Source organism: Lepisma saccharinum, chromosome 27 (assembly GCF_977018435.1).
Source record: "Lepisma saccharinum chromosome 27, izLepSacc3.1, whole genome shotgun sequence".
NCBI lineage: Eukaryota > Metazoa > Arthropoda > Insecta > Zygentoma > Lepismatidae > Lepisma > Lepisma saccharinum.
The window spans coordinates 35260464-35276633 of record NC_139255.1 but is presented as its reverse complement, the minus strand read 5'-3'; the positions used below and the strand labels follow the sequence as shown (position 1 = coordinate 35276633).

The following is a 16170-nucleotide window of genomic DNA, read 5'->3' as shown; positions in this document are numbered from 1 at the left end:
GGTGAAGCATTGCTCACTGCCTGTCGTGTCAATGTGAAAAACTTCCTTAACACACATAAATGAAGTAACTGTTGATTAGTATAGAAATGAGAAATACACTATGTGATCAAAGTCTCCAGACACCACTTTGCAATAGTGAACTGAAGCCTCACAGTCCAGTATAAATCAGGCAGGGTGTTCCATACATCCTCGATCTCTACCATTTTGAAGGTGATCAGTACCAGGTCTGCTGCCCAGTTTGACTTGAGACTGGGTGAACCAGAGAAGGGTGCAAAAATTACAACCTTAGATCACCCACCCTGAGTCTCCAGCATGGCAATCAGACACCTGACAGTCTACACCATTGTGGCTCCTGAGTGAAGAGGTGATCAGCAGAATTTGGCAACCTTCAACATAGACTGTTCATTGGTTGCTGCATGAACAAAGTCTATCACGTACATATCAACCCTTCTGCCGTTGTCAAAACTAATTGTTTGTAATGTGACTGGGAAATGGAAACATGAAGGAGCAACAACAAAATTGTGTACTTCCTATGGTAGATAAAATTGTTCATCCATTATCAACACCAATGACAACACTGGCATATAAAACAGGGACAGTCTGTGATTGGTTTGTGGACAATAGGGTTCCTGAAATGGACTGGACTTCCAAGAGTCTAGATCTGAAGTCTATATAACACCTATGTGATAAATTAGAATGTCTTCACTCTAGACCCAAACGTCCCATATCAGTACTTACTATGGGTACAGCTCTTCAGAAAGAATGGCCACTATTCTTCCAGAAACATTCTGATGACTGCTGGCCAGTTTCTCCGAGAGTGTACAGGCTGTGATCAAGGCAGAGGGTGGATCCAGCCCGTTATTGTCCAGTGCTAGAGTGTGTCACAAAGTGTGACTACAGTTTTTGGTATGCATCTGTTTGCTTTTGATCAGATAATGCATAGGTTACCGCAAACAAATAATGCACAACAGTCAGCCTCCATGGCAGAGTGGTTAGCACATCACATTACAATGCCAGGGGTCTAGTACTCAAATCCCGGTCTGGGCATGGGTTTTCTTCATGAGTGTCCCTTCAAATTTCATAGTATCATCACCTATTCTCATCTCTGAGATTAGCCAATAGGGAAGTAAAATAAACCAAATCAATTATAATGTTTAAGAATTTTAATTGTCATTATAAAGAGTATATGAAAACTTACATGGTCTTTCTAGCTAGAAACTAAGCAATTCTGCATGTTCTTTCCAAAAACTGTTCCCTATGATATCACAGTGCAGTGGAATGATCTCATGTTTCTTCCTGTTTTCTCCTTCGATAAGAGATTTCTTTCTAATGATGGTGGTGCCTTTCTTGTAGATCTCAGGCTCATTGTTGTAATTAATTCCAAACTGAGAGAAAAGGATTTCATTCTTATCCGATGCTAGAGTCTGTCTCAACCTTTCTTCAGCCTGAAATAATAATAATAATAAAGCTACAATGCCAAAGATTTACATCAACAGAGTGCAACATAAATTGTTTCTTGATATCTGCCTTAGTGTAAGTAAAGTGCACCACACTCCGACTGCCTTTACTTCTCTGGACACCAAATGATTACAGGCTATGCATGACTCACAGTGGATTTATTAGGGGTCAATATCGGAAAAATTCATATCCAAGATCATTCTGGGTCTCCTGTGTGGTAATCTGATGTCAAAGTAAATGACCATCGCAGCTTGCTCTTCACACAAGTAGTGAGTGATCGGGGCAAATTGATGGGCAGACATACTTATTGGGAGATACCTGAATCCATACATTATGTATTTGTCAGGATTGACATTATGGCCTGCAGTTCAAATGCAAATTTGGTGTTACTGCCTCTGTTCACCTGGGGCTGTCCCAGTTTTGACACTCCAAGTGCCATATCCTGCCGAAACAGCTAGGATGCCTGAAGTTCTGGTTTTCTTCCAAGCATTTTTTTTATAATTTACTGTATTGTAAGTGCATATGATAGTGCATGAAATCATTCACTGTTTGTTAATGGTGTTGGACAGTCAAAAACTCTAGTGCATGATGGTTCTGTTATTTGAGACCAAAACCTTAAATAAATCTCAGCACCTAATGACTATTGTAAACTCTCTCTTTTCTTAAAATACGAGTAATTGAAATGCAATAATTTATCACTCTCCATGTTGAGAAATTCCTTCAATTTTTGGAATTACGTGGGAAGTGGTATGGTCTTGGGGTTCTGGTGGGGTTATAAAGTACATTATAGAACATAATATACCATTTTTAGAGTGCATATTTTGGCCTTTTTGGTGCACATAAATCTGCTCTATAGTTAAATTTAACAAGGAATGTGCATGTAAACTTATAATAATGTAATAATAATAGCCTTGTCTAGTTCGTGGCACTTTTTGACACTAGATGTAGTGCAGGTGTCAGGCTGGTGCAAGGAAATTATGTCCAACAAAGTAGACGGATAGCAATGTTCAAATTCAGAAGATTCAACAAATGCCTGTCTGCTGCTTAAACATTCTTTCGATTAATTAGCATGCACCACGTGACCATACACCACACATTACACCAATCCAGCATGTAGTGGAAACAGTGCAGACACCAAATCAATGAATTCATGTTGCACCGTATAATGAACTAGATGTGCAATATAAACAACTCTTGAGTCCACACACTTTATTTATTATTTCACATTTGCCCAAGCTACATCAAACTAGAGTGGAATGTACGAATGAAAATAATTTACAAAAGTAATATTTACTAACCTCAGTATTTGTCATTCCTCCTTTTATCCGAAGGCACCAAAATGTTGTATTGTAGAGATTGTTCACATGACAATCTGCTTGCCTCCAGCTTAGATAATCCCTCAAATTTTCATTTGTTGGATAAAGAACAACACGAGCATCAAACGCTGGTGGATACTGCAACACTGTGTCTATAAAATAATCCTTCCAGAAGTACACAAAGGAAGAACTGAATAAGCTGCAGACATTTGTCATGAGCTTTGCAGCACGCCTTTTGTATAGTTTGGTGTCCTTCTTGAAAACAAAACTATATTCATCACTCTGTCCGTATGCAATGATTATATCGGAACATTCTTCCAACACACAAGTTGCTGCACGGTTCATAAGAGAAAGAGAACGCAGATCATTGGGTTTCTCAAAACCATGGGTTTCGGAGAATCTGTGGAATCCTTTGCCATCAATGCGAACAACAATCCAAGTATTTAGCAGGCACCTGTCGTCAGTTTCAAAGTTTCTCACATATTCAAATTTACTCTTTGCCATTTGCCTTGGTGATGTTGTGAAGAGTCGTACATTTAACCGTGGAAGCAAATACTGAATCAAATATCCAGAAGTTCTAAATTTCATAACATTAAGCCAGGAAAAATATCTTCCTCAGATTGACTTGAAGCTACAAAGTAATCTGAAAAAGAAAACAAGTTAATGGCAATTCATGGAAATTTATTGTAACATATTTATACAGGATGCTGCTGAAATAACTCCCAGATTTACTACCACTGGTGCTAAGGTGCTAGTGGTGTGGAGAGGGCAAGGTTTGTGTAAGGAAGTACCAGGCATGGATCGACAGGGAGGGCAACAACTGCCATGCTTTTGGATATATTATTATGCCTAATATTTTTGAAGACTCAAATGTTGTCTGATCAAGTTTAACAGGCTCGAGAATATTTTTTAAAGTTTATTTAAAGTTCATTTTATGCTCATGATAGGTTAATCGGAACTGGACCTACAGTTTAAATTTGGTTCCAAACCACTGTGCAATATGCCCCAAAAGGGAAACCCGTGACTCCTTGAGAGAACAGGTTTTTGTATCCTTTATTTATTCACTTTATTCTTCATATTTGGTCATTCAGTTTGCAGTGGCAATTATAATAACAATACACAATAACAACCTTCTATTACAGCCATGGAACCCTATTTTTCACAACAATAATCTCTATAACATGGAAATTGGCTTGGTTCCTGTTTACAGTATAGTATGATGTATTGTTGATATAAAATAGTGAAACTGTAGGTCAGAATTGATTATCTCTGAGATAATGTACCTGACTGAAATTTGCCCCTCCCAACTAAAACCTGTGGATCCTCCTCTGGGAAGTACCATTTGCCTTACTTCACCAACATACCATTCAACAATGAACATTGCGTGTGCATTGTTGAGATGTGTATTTGGTGCGTTGTAGATTTTGGTGTAATAGGTCCATTCTTTTTTAAGCAGGACAGAGAAACTGTTACACTGTTGTTGCATGCAGATGTTACACAACATCTCAGAACCTAAACTGAATGAACAAAGAAATCTATCTCATATAGTTCCAACAGGCCATCACTCATACTGTGTTAGGATCATTGGGCATTGCATGAGAAATGTTTCCAAGGCATCTACTCTTACTATGAAGTGACAACTAATGGCCAGCACCTTCACCTGATTTCACTGCTTGCAATTTCTTATTGAGGAGGTGGTTTATCCACACACCCCAACACCCTCTCAAATTTTTTTCACAAAGGCTCAATTTATGGTTACTTTGGCTATAAATGTATACTTAACCCCCACACCCCGATGGGAAATTATGGATAAACCCCTGCTCTGAAGTTCCCTGAAGTACCATGTCGAGAACAACAGATGAACCAAAATCTGCCATCCATACAAAATTGCAACATACGAGTTATACATGTAGAAAACTTCAGATATTATATCAAATCAAAATTAAAAAAAAATAACAACCAAATGCTTTATATATATTTTTACATTTTTCTGGCTCAACAGAGATGACATGATTCCAGAGAAAAAGTCCTTGTTTGTTCGTTTCTCCATTATTTGTCCTATCTTGATAATGTTAAGTTGACAATGGAAATATATAATAATAAAAAAAAAGGTAAAGTGTTCCCCTGTGCATAGCACCACGCCATGAAGGCGTATAGGGGGTGTGGGGGTAACGCGTCGTGACTGGGGGTGATGTGATCAGCATCACGCCCCTGACCGCCTTTACCCCCCCAGGGTTTCCCCCAGGTACCCATGTTATTCGATGCTGGGTGGGCGCCGGGGCCGCTTCCACCATTATAAAAGTTCCCGGATTTGAACCCAGGACCTTTAGCATGGTAGTCAGACGCGTTACACCCTTCACTAATCCCAGATTCAAGCCCAGTATTCCCTTTTTCACCCTGTGCACACTAATCCCTACAAGGAAGTCTGACACCCAGGACATGATGCTGATCATATCACCTCCAAAATGTTCAAGATCAATAGAATCTATGGGGGCATACCCCCACATCCTACCCTATATATGCCTCATGGCATGGTTCAAAGTTCACGGGAAAATTTACCATTTACTTACCTTAAGTTTACTAAAATAATAACACAAGTGGAACGAACCTTCCGGAAGACAACAAAGACTTGAGAAGCCATAATGTTCTTATAATAGTTTCAATAGGTGGCACAAAGAGAAACCCCCCAAAAAGGCAGCATTTTCCTAATAGCTGGTAATTTGAAATGCCTCTCAGTCATAGAGGCAGCAAATTTGCTCTACCAACTAACATGTGACAGAGCTATATTCATGCACGTAGCTAGGTGGGGCCAGATCCATGGGATAAAGCCCCCTACTGGAAATATCTAATTTAAATAGTGTACTGGCAATTAATTCTACTTCCTTAGCAGGATTAAAAATCTGTATAATAAGATGTAATATACGTATTATAAATTCATTTACAGGGCTTCTACTTAAACTTTTTTGCCTTTTAATGGTGTGAGCCCCTCCCGAAATGAAATTCTGGCTACGGGCTTTGCTATATTATGCATGAATTTCAGTTTTTAGTTACTATGTAAATCAATTCCAAAGGTTACAATATCAGGTGTACAGTCACTGACACTTCTGTGTTGTAATTAATGATTCTATTGAAATTTGATGGGATCATAACCACCCAGAGGTGTGCCTGACTGCCAAACCATGCAGTTCATCTAGCACACATCTGAAGAAAAGTCACGTACATGCAGTAGTTTATTCATTCCATGTCCAATCATACAGACATTTAACAGACCATCTCAGTTTCTTTCAAAGATATTGGGTGTAAGAGATACAACAGTACCAAGTTTGGTAAATCATAGCTGATGAAAAATTCTAATTATGCTACGATTAGAAATAATTTTATTTGGAGCATAGACAATATGGAGCGAAACTACACATAAAATAATACCCTTTAATTTAGAAAGTAGACACTTGGGCAAATGCTTCATTATATGTTTGAGTGTAGTATTTAATTATGATCAGCTTGTAAAATACGAAATAAAATATTAATCAAGCTAATAGTATTATTTACACATTTGCTGCTAGTTCAAAATGCAGTGGTGAGTGTACGCACATCCTTTGAGTCCGGTGATCACTATCTTCAGAAGCATTCAAATATATAATTTATTGCTGTGTATTGAATTGTAAAATCTTACCCAAATGTATAGTATAGCAGATGGTAACAGTTTAATACATCGGAGACACATTTCTTCAATTTAACACAAGAAACTACTTACGGAAATGAGTTTCTCCACTGTTTACAACGTTCGTCGAGGTATTTTCTTTCATCGTGGAATATATTTGACCGGGAAATCATGTATTTTTCAAGAGAAATATCTCACCTACGCAAAATTGCCATTGCTTTCATTTACTTGACCTACGACAACCGGATGCTCCATACGTTTGATGACGTAAGCCCCTGTCAGTGTTTCAATCCCCCCTTTTTTTTTTACTATGTTGCCTAACGTAACCAAACCTAACCTAACCTTATCGGAAATGGTACGTGGGGCTAAATAAAAACAATTGTGAACCACTGATGCTAGCCCCACGAACCACTGACGTGTGGTTAGGTTAGGCAAACACAGTTAAAATTTCATGTCGTGGTAGTATCAGGATCTAGAAATTGCAAAATAATTGCGAACCACTGACGCTAGCCGCACAAATCATTGATGTGTGGTTAGGTTAGGCAAACATAGTTAAAATTTGGTGTCATCGTATTATCAGGAATATATATATTTGCTTGTGAAAAAAAAAAAAAAAAAAAAAAAAAGCGAAAATCGATGGCTTCCATTCCAGGGGCAGCGCCAGAAATTTTCGACCGGGTGGGCAGAAGCTGTATATTCATAAATTAGGGTGGGCATATAAGATCTTATATGAGTTTTACATGCACTTATGTCCCCCCTCCAACATATACAGGGTGTCCTAAAACAACTTCAACAACGGTTGGATGCTGGTAGATATAAAAAACCAAGGAACTTTTTCTCATAAACATAACCTCGAAAATGCTTAGTTTCTGATCTATGAGCGATGAAAATCTACCCAACTCACCAAACGATCGCTCTGACGAAACTTCCAGGGACACGTAGCTAGGACTTGAATTGAAAACAACAACTTGGGAGTCCTATCTGGCATAATACAAAATAATAATTAAACTTGTGATGTTGTAAGTATCGGTGTGCACAGACTAATTTATTTTGGGGTGCCTTAAGGGAAGTTTCAGTTACCTATCTGGACAAGGCGAGCCTAATTGTCGTAACTTCATGTTCCTTTTCACAGAAACTATTAGGTATATGAACATGAAATTTTAACATTATAGAATGAGCAGTTGTTATCACTTTAACATAGGTTTTACTATCACTGTGTCTAGATTTTAAAGTAATGAAAGTAAACAATTGAAAATGATAAATACAAGGCTACATTTCTACAGGTACTATCAGCTGAATCACTCTCATGAAATACATCTGTAGGTTCAGTTCTACCATGTTTTATAATGCATATTACTTCATATTGCTGTACCTGGTCACTCGATAGTTAATGCCATGTGTTATACAATATGTAACATTGTTATTTGTACACACGGATTTTCAAAGAAAATGCTTTAATATCTGAAAGGAAATAAACTCTTTTGAAATTGTTTCTTTACAATTCAATAACTAATATCATTAGGAACATAAAATCTTACCCAAATTCTGTATCACCAATGATAATAATAAAATAAATGAAACTGAAAGAGAAACATGCCATTTTTTGTACAACTTTTCTATTCATACACTTAATAATATAAAAGAAAAAAAGTATATTCAGAGCAAATTGACTGACAGTTTTAATACTTTGATGCGTATCGTTTGGCTTTAATTACTGCTTGACACCTATTCTTCATAGAATTAACCAGTTTGCGACATGTTTCAGACCTTATTTTATTCCACTCGGCTTGCACAACAGTTTTCAACTCTTGTTTGGACTTGACGCCTGCTTTATGGACTCGCCTCTTCAAAATTGCTCATAAATGCTCAATGGGATTTAAGTCTGGACTTTGAGCTGGTGTTTGTAGTAGTTTGGGCACATTCCATATTAGACAATTCATGTTAACTCGCGCCAGTGGCCGCGGTGGCTCAGTCGGTAACGCGTCTGACTACCATGCTAAAGGTCCCGGGTTCGATCCCCGGCCGGTTCAAATCCGGGAACTTTTCTAACGGTGGAAGCGGCCCCGGCGCACACCCAGCGTCGAATAACATGGGTACTTGGGGGAAACCCTGGGGGGTAAAGGCGGTCAGGGGCGTGATGCTGATCACATCACCCCCACTCACGACCGGATCAAGAAAGTGTGGGGCGTTACCCCCACATCCCCTATACGCCTTCATGGCGTGGTGCTATGCACAGGGGAACACTTTACCTTTTACCTTTTATGTTAACTCGCGCCTTATGCTTACTGGCATTGTCTTGTTGGAATCTGTAGATAGGAGGCATGTCCATTTTTTGGGCACTCTGCTTTACATTGTTTTTCAATATGTTCAAATAGACATATGCATCCATGATACCATCAATAAACTGGATGGTACCAACACCTTTGGTGGACATTCAGCCCCAAATCATTAATGACCCACCACCGTGTTTAACTGTTGGAACTCTGTTAATGTGATCATTGTCTTTATTTGATTTTCTCCAGACCCTATTTATCCAATCTGACGCATATATATTAATCTTGGACTCGTCTGACCACATGACACTATCCCAAAATTCGTGTCCTTGCGGATGTGCTCTTTCGTGAATGAAAGTCTATTCCTTATTTACATACGTCCTCTTTCCATTATATCCATGTTTCCACAATGCATGTCGGACAATTTGATCGGACATCATCTTGCAAGCAACATTTTCTACTAACGGTTGTAACTGAGGAACACTTTTCGGGGGTTTTCTCGCACTCTTTTTAAAATAAAGCATTCATCACGTTTATTAAACCGTCTCTATTTTGGTTTTCTCGGCACATTCTGTGTTGAACCTTCCTCTCTAAATTTGTTTACTATGTATTGAACTGTGGAGTGTGATTTATTGACTGTTTGTCCAATTTTTCTTAACGAATAACCTCTAAAGGCCGAATTTATAACAACATCCTTCAGATCGGAACTAAGTTCCTTCACCAGCATTCCGCTTAACGGGGAGCGTGCCTGCATGTTCAAACTTGTTACAAAGTTGCAAACTGCACGAAATCGCCCGAATAGCGGTGGCGCTGTATGCGTGGAAGATTGAAACGCTTGCCTGTACGAATAACAATGTTGCATGAAACAGCGTGTTTTTCTCTTTTCACACAAATTATATGCTCTGTTTATACACTTTGAACATACATTTTTATTGACATTTGTTGGTGAAACCTTCATTAACATTAATTTTCAGGTACCTATGAAAATGATTATATTTACTAGTAGATATGACATTTTTTCCTTGGAAATTCTATGTGTACGAATAACAATGTTACATACTGTATATCATTTTAAACCGTAGAATTCAGATGCAAGCAAAAATTTGAAAATTGATATGTTTGTCATTGAAAGAGAAGGTAAAGAGAGCATTCATGAAAGTCTATGAACATGAAAGTCTTTTTATAACACCATTAAGCCTTGTTTCCATGATATGAAAAACTAAATATGATGACCAAGGCAGTAATTTATTTTATTAAAAACATAAACTAAACGTAACATTTCAACCTTCTAGCAAGGTCTTCTTCAGACTTTTAAAAAGAGAATGGGATAGTGAAAGGGTAGTGAAGGCGCTGGAAACCATTTGGAACAATGGTTACAGTATAATGGGAGATAAAATAATGTTAATGAGTCATGAATGAATGGGAAAAGAAAGTGATAGAAAAAGGAGGTGACAAAATAATTCTGTTTTGCAGATATGTGGACGATTGTTTTGGCATATGGAAGGGAATGAAGAGGCAGCTCGACATTTTTGCCAAAGAAATACAAGATGAAGAAAGAGGGATATTATTGGAACTTGAAATAGAAGAAGAAGACAAGTTAAGCTACCTAGATATATTGATGAAAAGGAAGAGAGGACAAGAAATTGAAACCGCTTGGCATCAGAAGAAGTGTGCAGCAGGGGTATTCTGCCACAAAAGAAGTGATGTAAGTGAGGTGACAAAAATAAATTTTATAAAGAATATGGAGGACAGAATAAAGAAAATATGCACGAAAGAATGTGAGAAAGAAGGCAAAATAAATAGCCTATGGAAACAGCTGGAAAAGAATGGCTATGAGAAGCAGGATAGACTGGACATAAACAGAAGAAGGAAGAAAAGTGGCAGGGGAGAATTGGAAGAGAAAGAAAAAGAGAGGTGGTTTGGAATAAGGAGTATGGGGAAGACCACAGAAAAGATATGCAAAGTGCTTAGGAAAGCGGGCATTAAAACTTACAGGAAGGGAGGGAGAAGCATCTTAGGAATAGAGAAGAATGCAAACAAGAAAAAGGAAAACAGAGAAGAGGAGGGGTTATCTACGAAGTGAAATGTAAAGAATGTTGGAGTGTGTACATAGGAGAAATGAAAAAGAGGCTGAAAGACAGGTTGAAACAACATAGGGATGATGTACGCCTTGAGAGAGAAATGCGATATTTAAACACGCGAGAGAAACAGGACATGACATTGAGTGGGATGAGGCTAAGCAGATAGGAAGGGAGAAGAGAATGCTAGTGAGAAAATGGAAGGAGGCCAAGGAAATAGAGAAGAAAGGTGAAGAAGACACAATGAACTGGAATGGGGGACTGAAGTTATACAAAGAATGGAAGAAGGTGTTAGAAAGAGTGGAAAGGACAAGAGAGAAAGAGGAGAGGAGAAGGAAGAAAAATTAAAGAAAAAGAGCGTGAGATAAAAAAGTCCAACCATATTCTATATGGAAGTAAATATGTTTAGCCTTTTAGGTGAAAGTACAGTTGACAAGGGAAAGCCACCTGCTAGAAAGTTCCAGTACAACTTTCTAATAGTCTGGAGGGAGTAATGTTTGTGTATATCTAATGCCCGGTTTTTGTTTCTTGTTACATTTGTACTTGATACAGAGTCTAAAGAAGGTTGAAACGTTACGTTTAGTTTATGTTTTTAATAAAATAAATTACTGCCTTGGTCAGCATATTTAGTTTTTCATGAAAGGTAAAAAAAAGGTAAATTGCTCCCCTGTGGTTAGCACCACGCCACGAAGGCGAATAGCAGGCCGGTCGTGAGTGGGGGTGATGTGATCAGCATCATGCCCCTGACCACCTTTACCCCCCAGGGTTTCCCCAGGTACCCATGTTATTCGACGCTGGGTGGGCACCGGGGCCGCTTCCATCATGAGAAAAGTTCCTGAAAGTCTTATTGGAAATGTTGGAAGGCTGCTTTAACAGTCAGTCCTAGGGGAAATAATAAGTACGGGCCGATATGTGAAGGGGCTCTGCGATTTATAAAGGTAAAAATAATTTCTTTACTATGTGATTACTGATTACTATAGTAAAGGAATATATATTGTAGAGAGGGAGGAAGAGAGCGTGTCATCTCAAATGAAACGAAATTCCTTATTTTTTACCACGGATATTATTTTCATTATTTTAATGGTAGTTCAACATATTTTTTTTATTTTTTGAGAAGACATTTGGGGTAGCCACATACCTTTGGCACCCCCGTGTGCACACCTATGGCTGTAAGAAGTATTTACAGCATTTACAAACTGGCCAAGACAAAGAGTTTCTAACAAATGCGGACTGAAATTCAAGACTCTTGATTCTAAAATGTCCCCATCGTATTTCATGTTTTGCAGTACCAATAATCGTGAATCGTCAGATTCACGTACGACATGTTGATGAAATCGACGAACTGAGAAATGCAAGCTTAGTGTGCTCGCCACCTTGTTTCACACGCAGACTGTTATTTATTTATTTCTAAATGGCTAATCGGGTCCCTCACATAATACGGGGGTAAACCCCTTACTGAAAAGAATGAATAGTAAAAGCTCTTGCAATAAAATGAAAAACATAGTTTAAACATTAATTAATTCACACATTAAAATTAATAGGCTACATAATAACTAAAATCAATCCGACCGTCACTACATTACGTGTGCATTCCGAGCGCCCAATACAGCTCAGCGTTTGACATAAGTATGGATAATGTCTTATTAGCAAAATTTAAAAAAAAGCAAGAACCCGGTTATAAATCAAATTCTTAGTTCATTCTGCATAATATTTACTAGGCTAAAGAAGGCCATTTTGGCAAAATATCATCGAAAAGTAATAAAAAAATAAATAACATTGTATGTATTATATTTCTATATTTTTGCCACATTTCAAGTATCTACACTGGTCAAAACAATTAGGGAAGCAAGCAAGAAATCCCAAAACCAAAGTTGGAAAGTCAAAAGTAGCAATGTATGTTGATGAAGTGAGTGTGTCCTCAACCAGTACAATTCATCTGTGATGAATCATCAGCATGAAGAGTTCTCTAGTGACACCATAAGCCACGTGGCAGAATTTGTGATATGAGGAGCAATCACGAGGTCACTTGGGAACACCGGTTGTGTGGTGCTGGCAGACCGTAAGTGCAGGTGGGATTCAGTTGAGTAGTGTTGAATAGGAACGATGGCAGAACAACACGATTTAGGGGAATCTAGCACATGGAGAGCCATTGGGAGGATGGAATCAGGGCAAACACAACGTGAGGTGGCTGCAGCCCTTGGTGTGTCACGCAGTGTCATTTCCAGGTTGTGGACATGATTTCAACAGACAGGTACAGTATGAAGGAGGCCTGGGCAAGGTCGCCCACGGTCAACAACAGTTAGGGAAGACCGGTACTTAGCATTGTCGGCTCGCAGGAATAGGCAGCAAACTGCAACTGACTTGCAACGCGGCCTTGTTTTGGCAACAGGACGAAGAGTCTCGGGCCAAACTGTACGAAATCGCCTGCAGGAAAGGGGTCTTTATGCAAGAAGACCAATGGTGTGTGTCCCTCTGAATGCCCAACACCGTAGGGCCCGCAGACAGTGGGCTGTGGAACATCGTGAGTGGGGACATGGAGAGTGGAGTTCAGTTCTCTTCTCGGATGAGTCGCGTTTCAGTCTCCAGTCCGATAATCGACGCATTCTCATCTGGATGGAACGTGGGACTTGCAATTATCCCGCACATGTGCGCGAAGTGTCTCAGTATGGTGGCGGTGGCTTAATGGTATGGGCAGGGATCAGTGTTGTTCGACGTACCCCCCTGCAAATTATCCGGAACGGTACTTTGACATCCTTACGGTACCGGGATGAGATCCTCAGGCCTCATGTTGTCCCAATGGCTGCAGATATCGGTGATCGTTTCATTTTTGTGGACGATAATGCCCAACCTCACCGAGCACGTCTGGTTGACGCCATGCTACGGGATGAGGGTATCGAACGAATGGTATGGCCAGCATCCTCCCCCGACTTGAATCCCATTGAACATGTGTGGGACACACTCGGAAGACGCATTGCTGCTCGGGCAGCGCCGCCTACAACTCTGCAACAGTTGGAAATGGCCCTTCTGGAGGAATGGGTGAATATCCCGCAGGCTGTCGTTGATAAAATTATTGGTTCCATGCAAAACAGATGTGCAGCTGTCATAGCAGTTCATGGCGACCACACGCCTTATTAGAGGTATGGATCTGTTGCGTATCTGTCCATTTCTGTTGTCTTATCACTGTGCTGTTCTCCTGATTTTGTGCAGTACCTTGCAGAAATCACCCCTAGAACTCTGTTGTGCTAATGACTCAATAGACATGTATTGTACTGGTTGAGGACACACTCACCTAATCAAAATACATTGCTACTTTTGACTTAGCAACTTTGGTTTTGGGATTTCTTGCTTGCTCCCCTAATTTTTTTGACCAATATAGCACATTTTCAAAGCAATTTGATGCATCGTCCCTGTGAAGCCAGGAGCTGCAGCCCTCAGGCTCATAATCCTGTTCTAATCTTGATCATATTCTGTACAATTTTGCGCCTCTCATGAAGCCTCCTAAGCCTACTGGCTGCTTAAGCATACAAGTGGGCATTAGTTTCTGTTTCTAAAGCTTTGGAAATTCCTTTCGCTTTCCAATGATAAAGTTAAGGAAATTGAAAGAAAACGCTTAAATTAATTCCATTCAACTTATTATTTACTCTGACTTTCGTAAACCTATTCACTCAATCAGTGTTTCGGGAAAGGACAACAAAGGGTAACACTTTATTATACCTGAGACAGATTTCTTCAAATTTACAGGAGAAAGTACTTACGCAAATCATTTTCTGTAGTGTTGTTGATGTTCGGGAATGTAATTTTGATTCATTTTAATGCGAATGCATGTAGTTTTGTACGAAAATCTATTTCCGATGCGCTATTGCTGCTGCCGCCATTTGCTTCCTGCATGAGAGCACAATACGCTCTCGTATTGTCCGTATATGCTAAATTGAACGAAAGGAGTGCTAATGGAACTAAACCTAACAGGCCTAACCTAACCTAGTAGGCATACCTCGTCCCCGTGATGGTTTGTGGGGCTATCGTCAATTTTTGGGCTAACGTCAATGGTTTTTCTGGCTCAAGGAACGATCAACGGTAAGCTATCACCATGTTGTGTGTGGAAATAAACAAGAACAGTAAGTACTCGTAAATGTAAGAAATATACATTACTTTCCTAAAAAATTCAATTATTTCACCTAAATAACTGTTCCGGAATGCAGAATAGTACGTTAGCAATGTAAAAAAGTGCGAAAGAAATGATTCCCAGGTGTCTCAGGTATAGTAAAGTAGTACCCAACAAAGCTTTTTATTGAATGATAATATGTGAACTTGTCTGCAATATAGATAATATTCACAAGTAGCCTAAAATATACATGGAGTGAACACCATAATAAACTTATTTATTTATTGAACCATTCACATTTTCCCAAGTATACATATGTATTGAATTTGATTGGGTGGGCAATTGCCCAACCGTGCCCACCCCTCTCGCCGTCCCTGTTCCATTCTGAAAACTAACGCATTATTTTCGCTTATTTTGCAATTTCTAGACGTTTCCGACAACTTTTAACTTCAGATACGGGTAAATGATTACTATCCTTCGGACACCTATAACTTCTGAGTTTCGTCAATTTTTGACATTTGTACTTACCTGCTTCGTGGATCATTTTTTAACGTGTATTCACGTTTTTTTGATCAATTTTTTTTTTTTAAAAAAGTGTTTTTGTAACTGAAGAACGTACGTTTCCGCAAATGGTTTGTGGGGCTATGCGAGAATGGTGTGTGGGGTTACGCATATTTTTTTCGATTAGGAGGCCTCAATTAGTTTGATTGGTAACGGTGGCTAATTTGCGAAGATGGGGATGAGTGATGAAATGATGAAATTGATGAATGGACATTCACAAACAACCAAGCCCGACCGGGATTCGAACCCGGGACCAAGGCCTCAATTAGTAAGTGTGCCAAATATGAAGAAAGGGTTCCAGTCATCTTCAGTCGTTCCCACGAACCATGCGAAACACAAAATATCCGATTTTAATGTGTCTCCGATCTATGAAACTGGTACCTAGCAGATAGCTGATTTGCGTTCTTTCTGTTTTCGCCCTTTCCATACAACAAAACACATGTGTCATACGTTTAAATTAAGTACAAGGCACAACATAGGCAAAGCATGTAATGTGAAAACTAAAAAAAAAAAAATGTAAAGTTAAATATAAATAATTATTTCATATGCTACTTACATATCACAATTATACTTTTATAATTAAATTTGCATTACTATTCTCTGTTCTTCGTCAACGAATTATCGACTTTTTTGGCGACTTCGTGAACAAACACGCAGAATACAATCATAGCGTAAGAATGTTGTATAAACAAGATGGAACGATCCGTTCTAGTGGTTCTTG

At 39.0% G+C, this 16170-nt stretch overlaps 1 protein-coding gene across 3 annotated transcripts; it reads right to left on the bottom strand.

Annotated features, from left to right (window-relative positions):
• Positions 1-1157: 1157 nt before the first annotated feature.
• THG (tRNA-histidine guanylyltransferase) lies at positions 1158-16142 on the bottom strand. Of its 3 annotated transcripts, none has more exons than XM_083113540.1 (3): positions 16039-16142; positions 2757-3417; positions 1158-1445 (listed from the first exon to the last, which is right to left on the bottom strand). In XM_083113540.1, exons 2-3 carry the CDS (start codon positions 3360-3362, stop codon positions 1212-1214), a joined length of 840 nt encoding a protein of 279 aa, XP_082969666.1. In that variant the 5' UTR covers positions 3363-3417; positions 16039-16142; the 3' UTR covers positions 1158-1211. The 3 variants fall into 3 exon arrangements, with proteins under 3 accessions (XP_082969666.1, XP_082969664.1, XP_082969665.1); XM_083113538.1 differs by having other exon boundaries at positions 16006-16133; XM_083113539.1 differs by having other exon boundaries at positions 16044-16126.
• Positions 16143-16170: the final 28 nt, after the last annotated feature.

Bases quoted from the DNA above. Each gene is read 5' to 3' on its own strand.
- THG (XM_083113540.1), bottom strand. From the start codon at position 3,362: ATGAAATTTAGAACTTCTGGATATTTGATTCAGTATTTGCTTCCACGG. The intron at 1,446-2,756 runs GTTAGTAAATAT...TTATTATTTCAG, and splicing joins GAGGAATGACAAATACTGAG to GCTGAAGAAAGGTTGAGACA.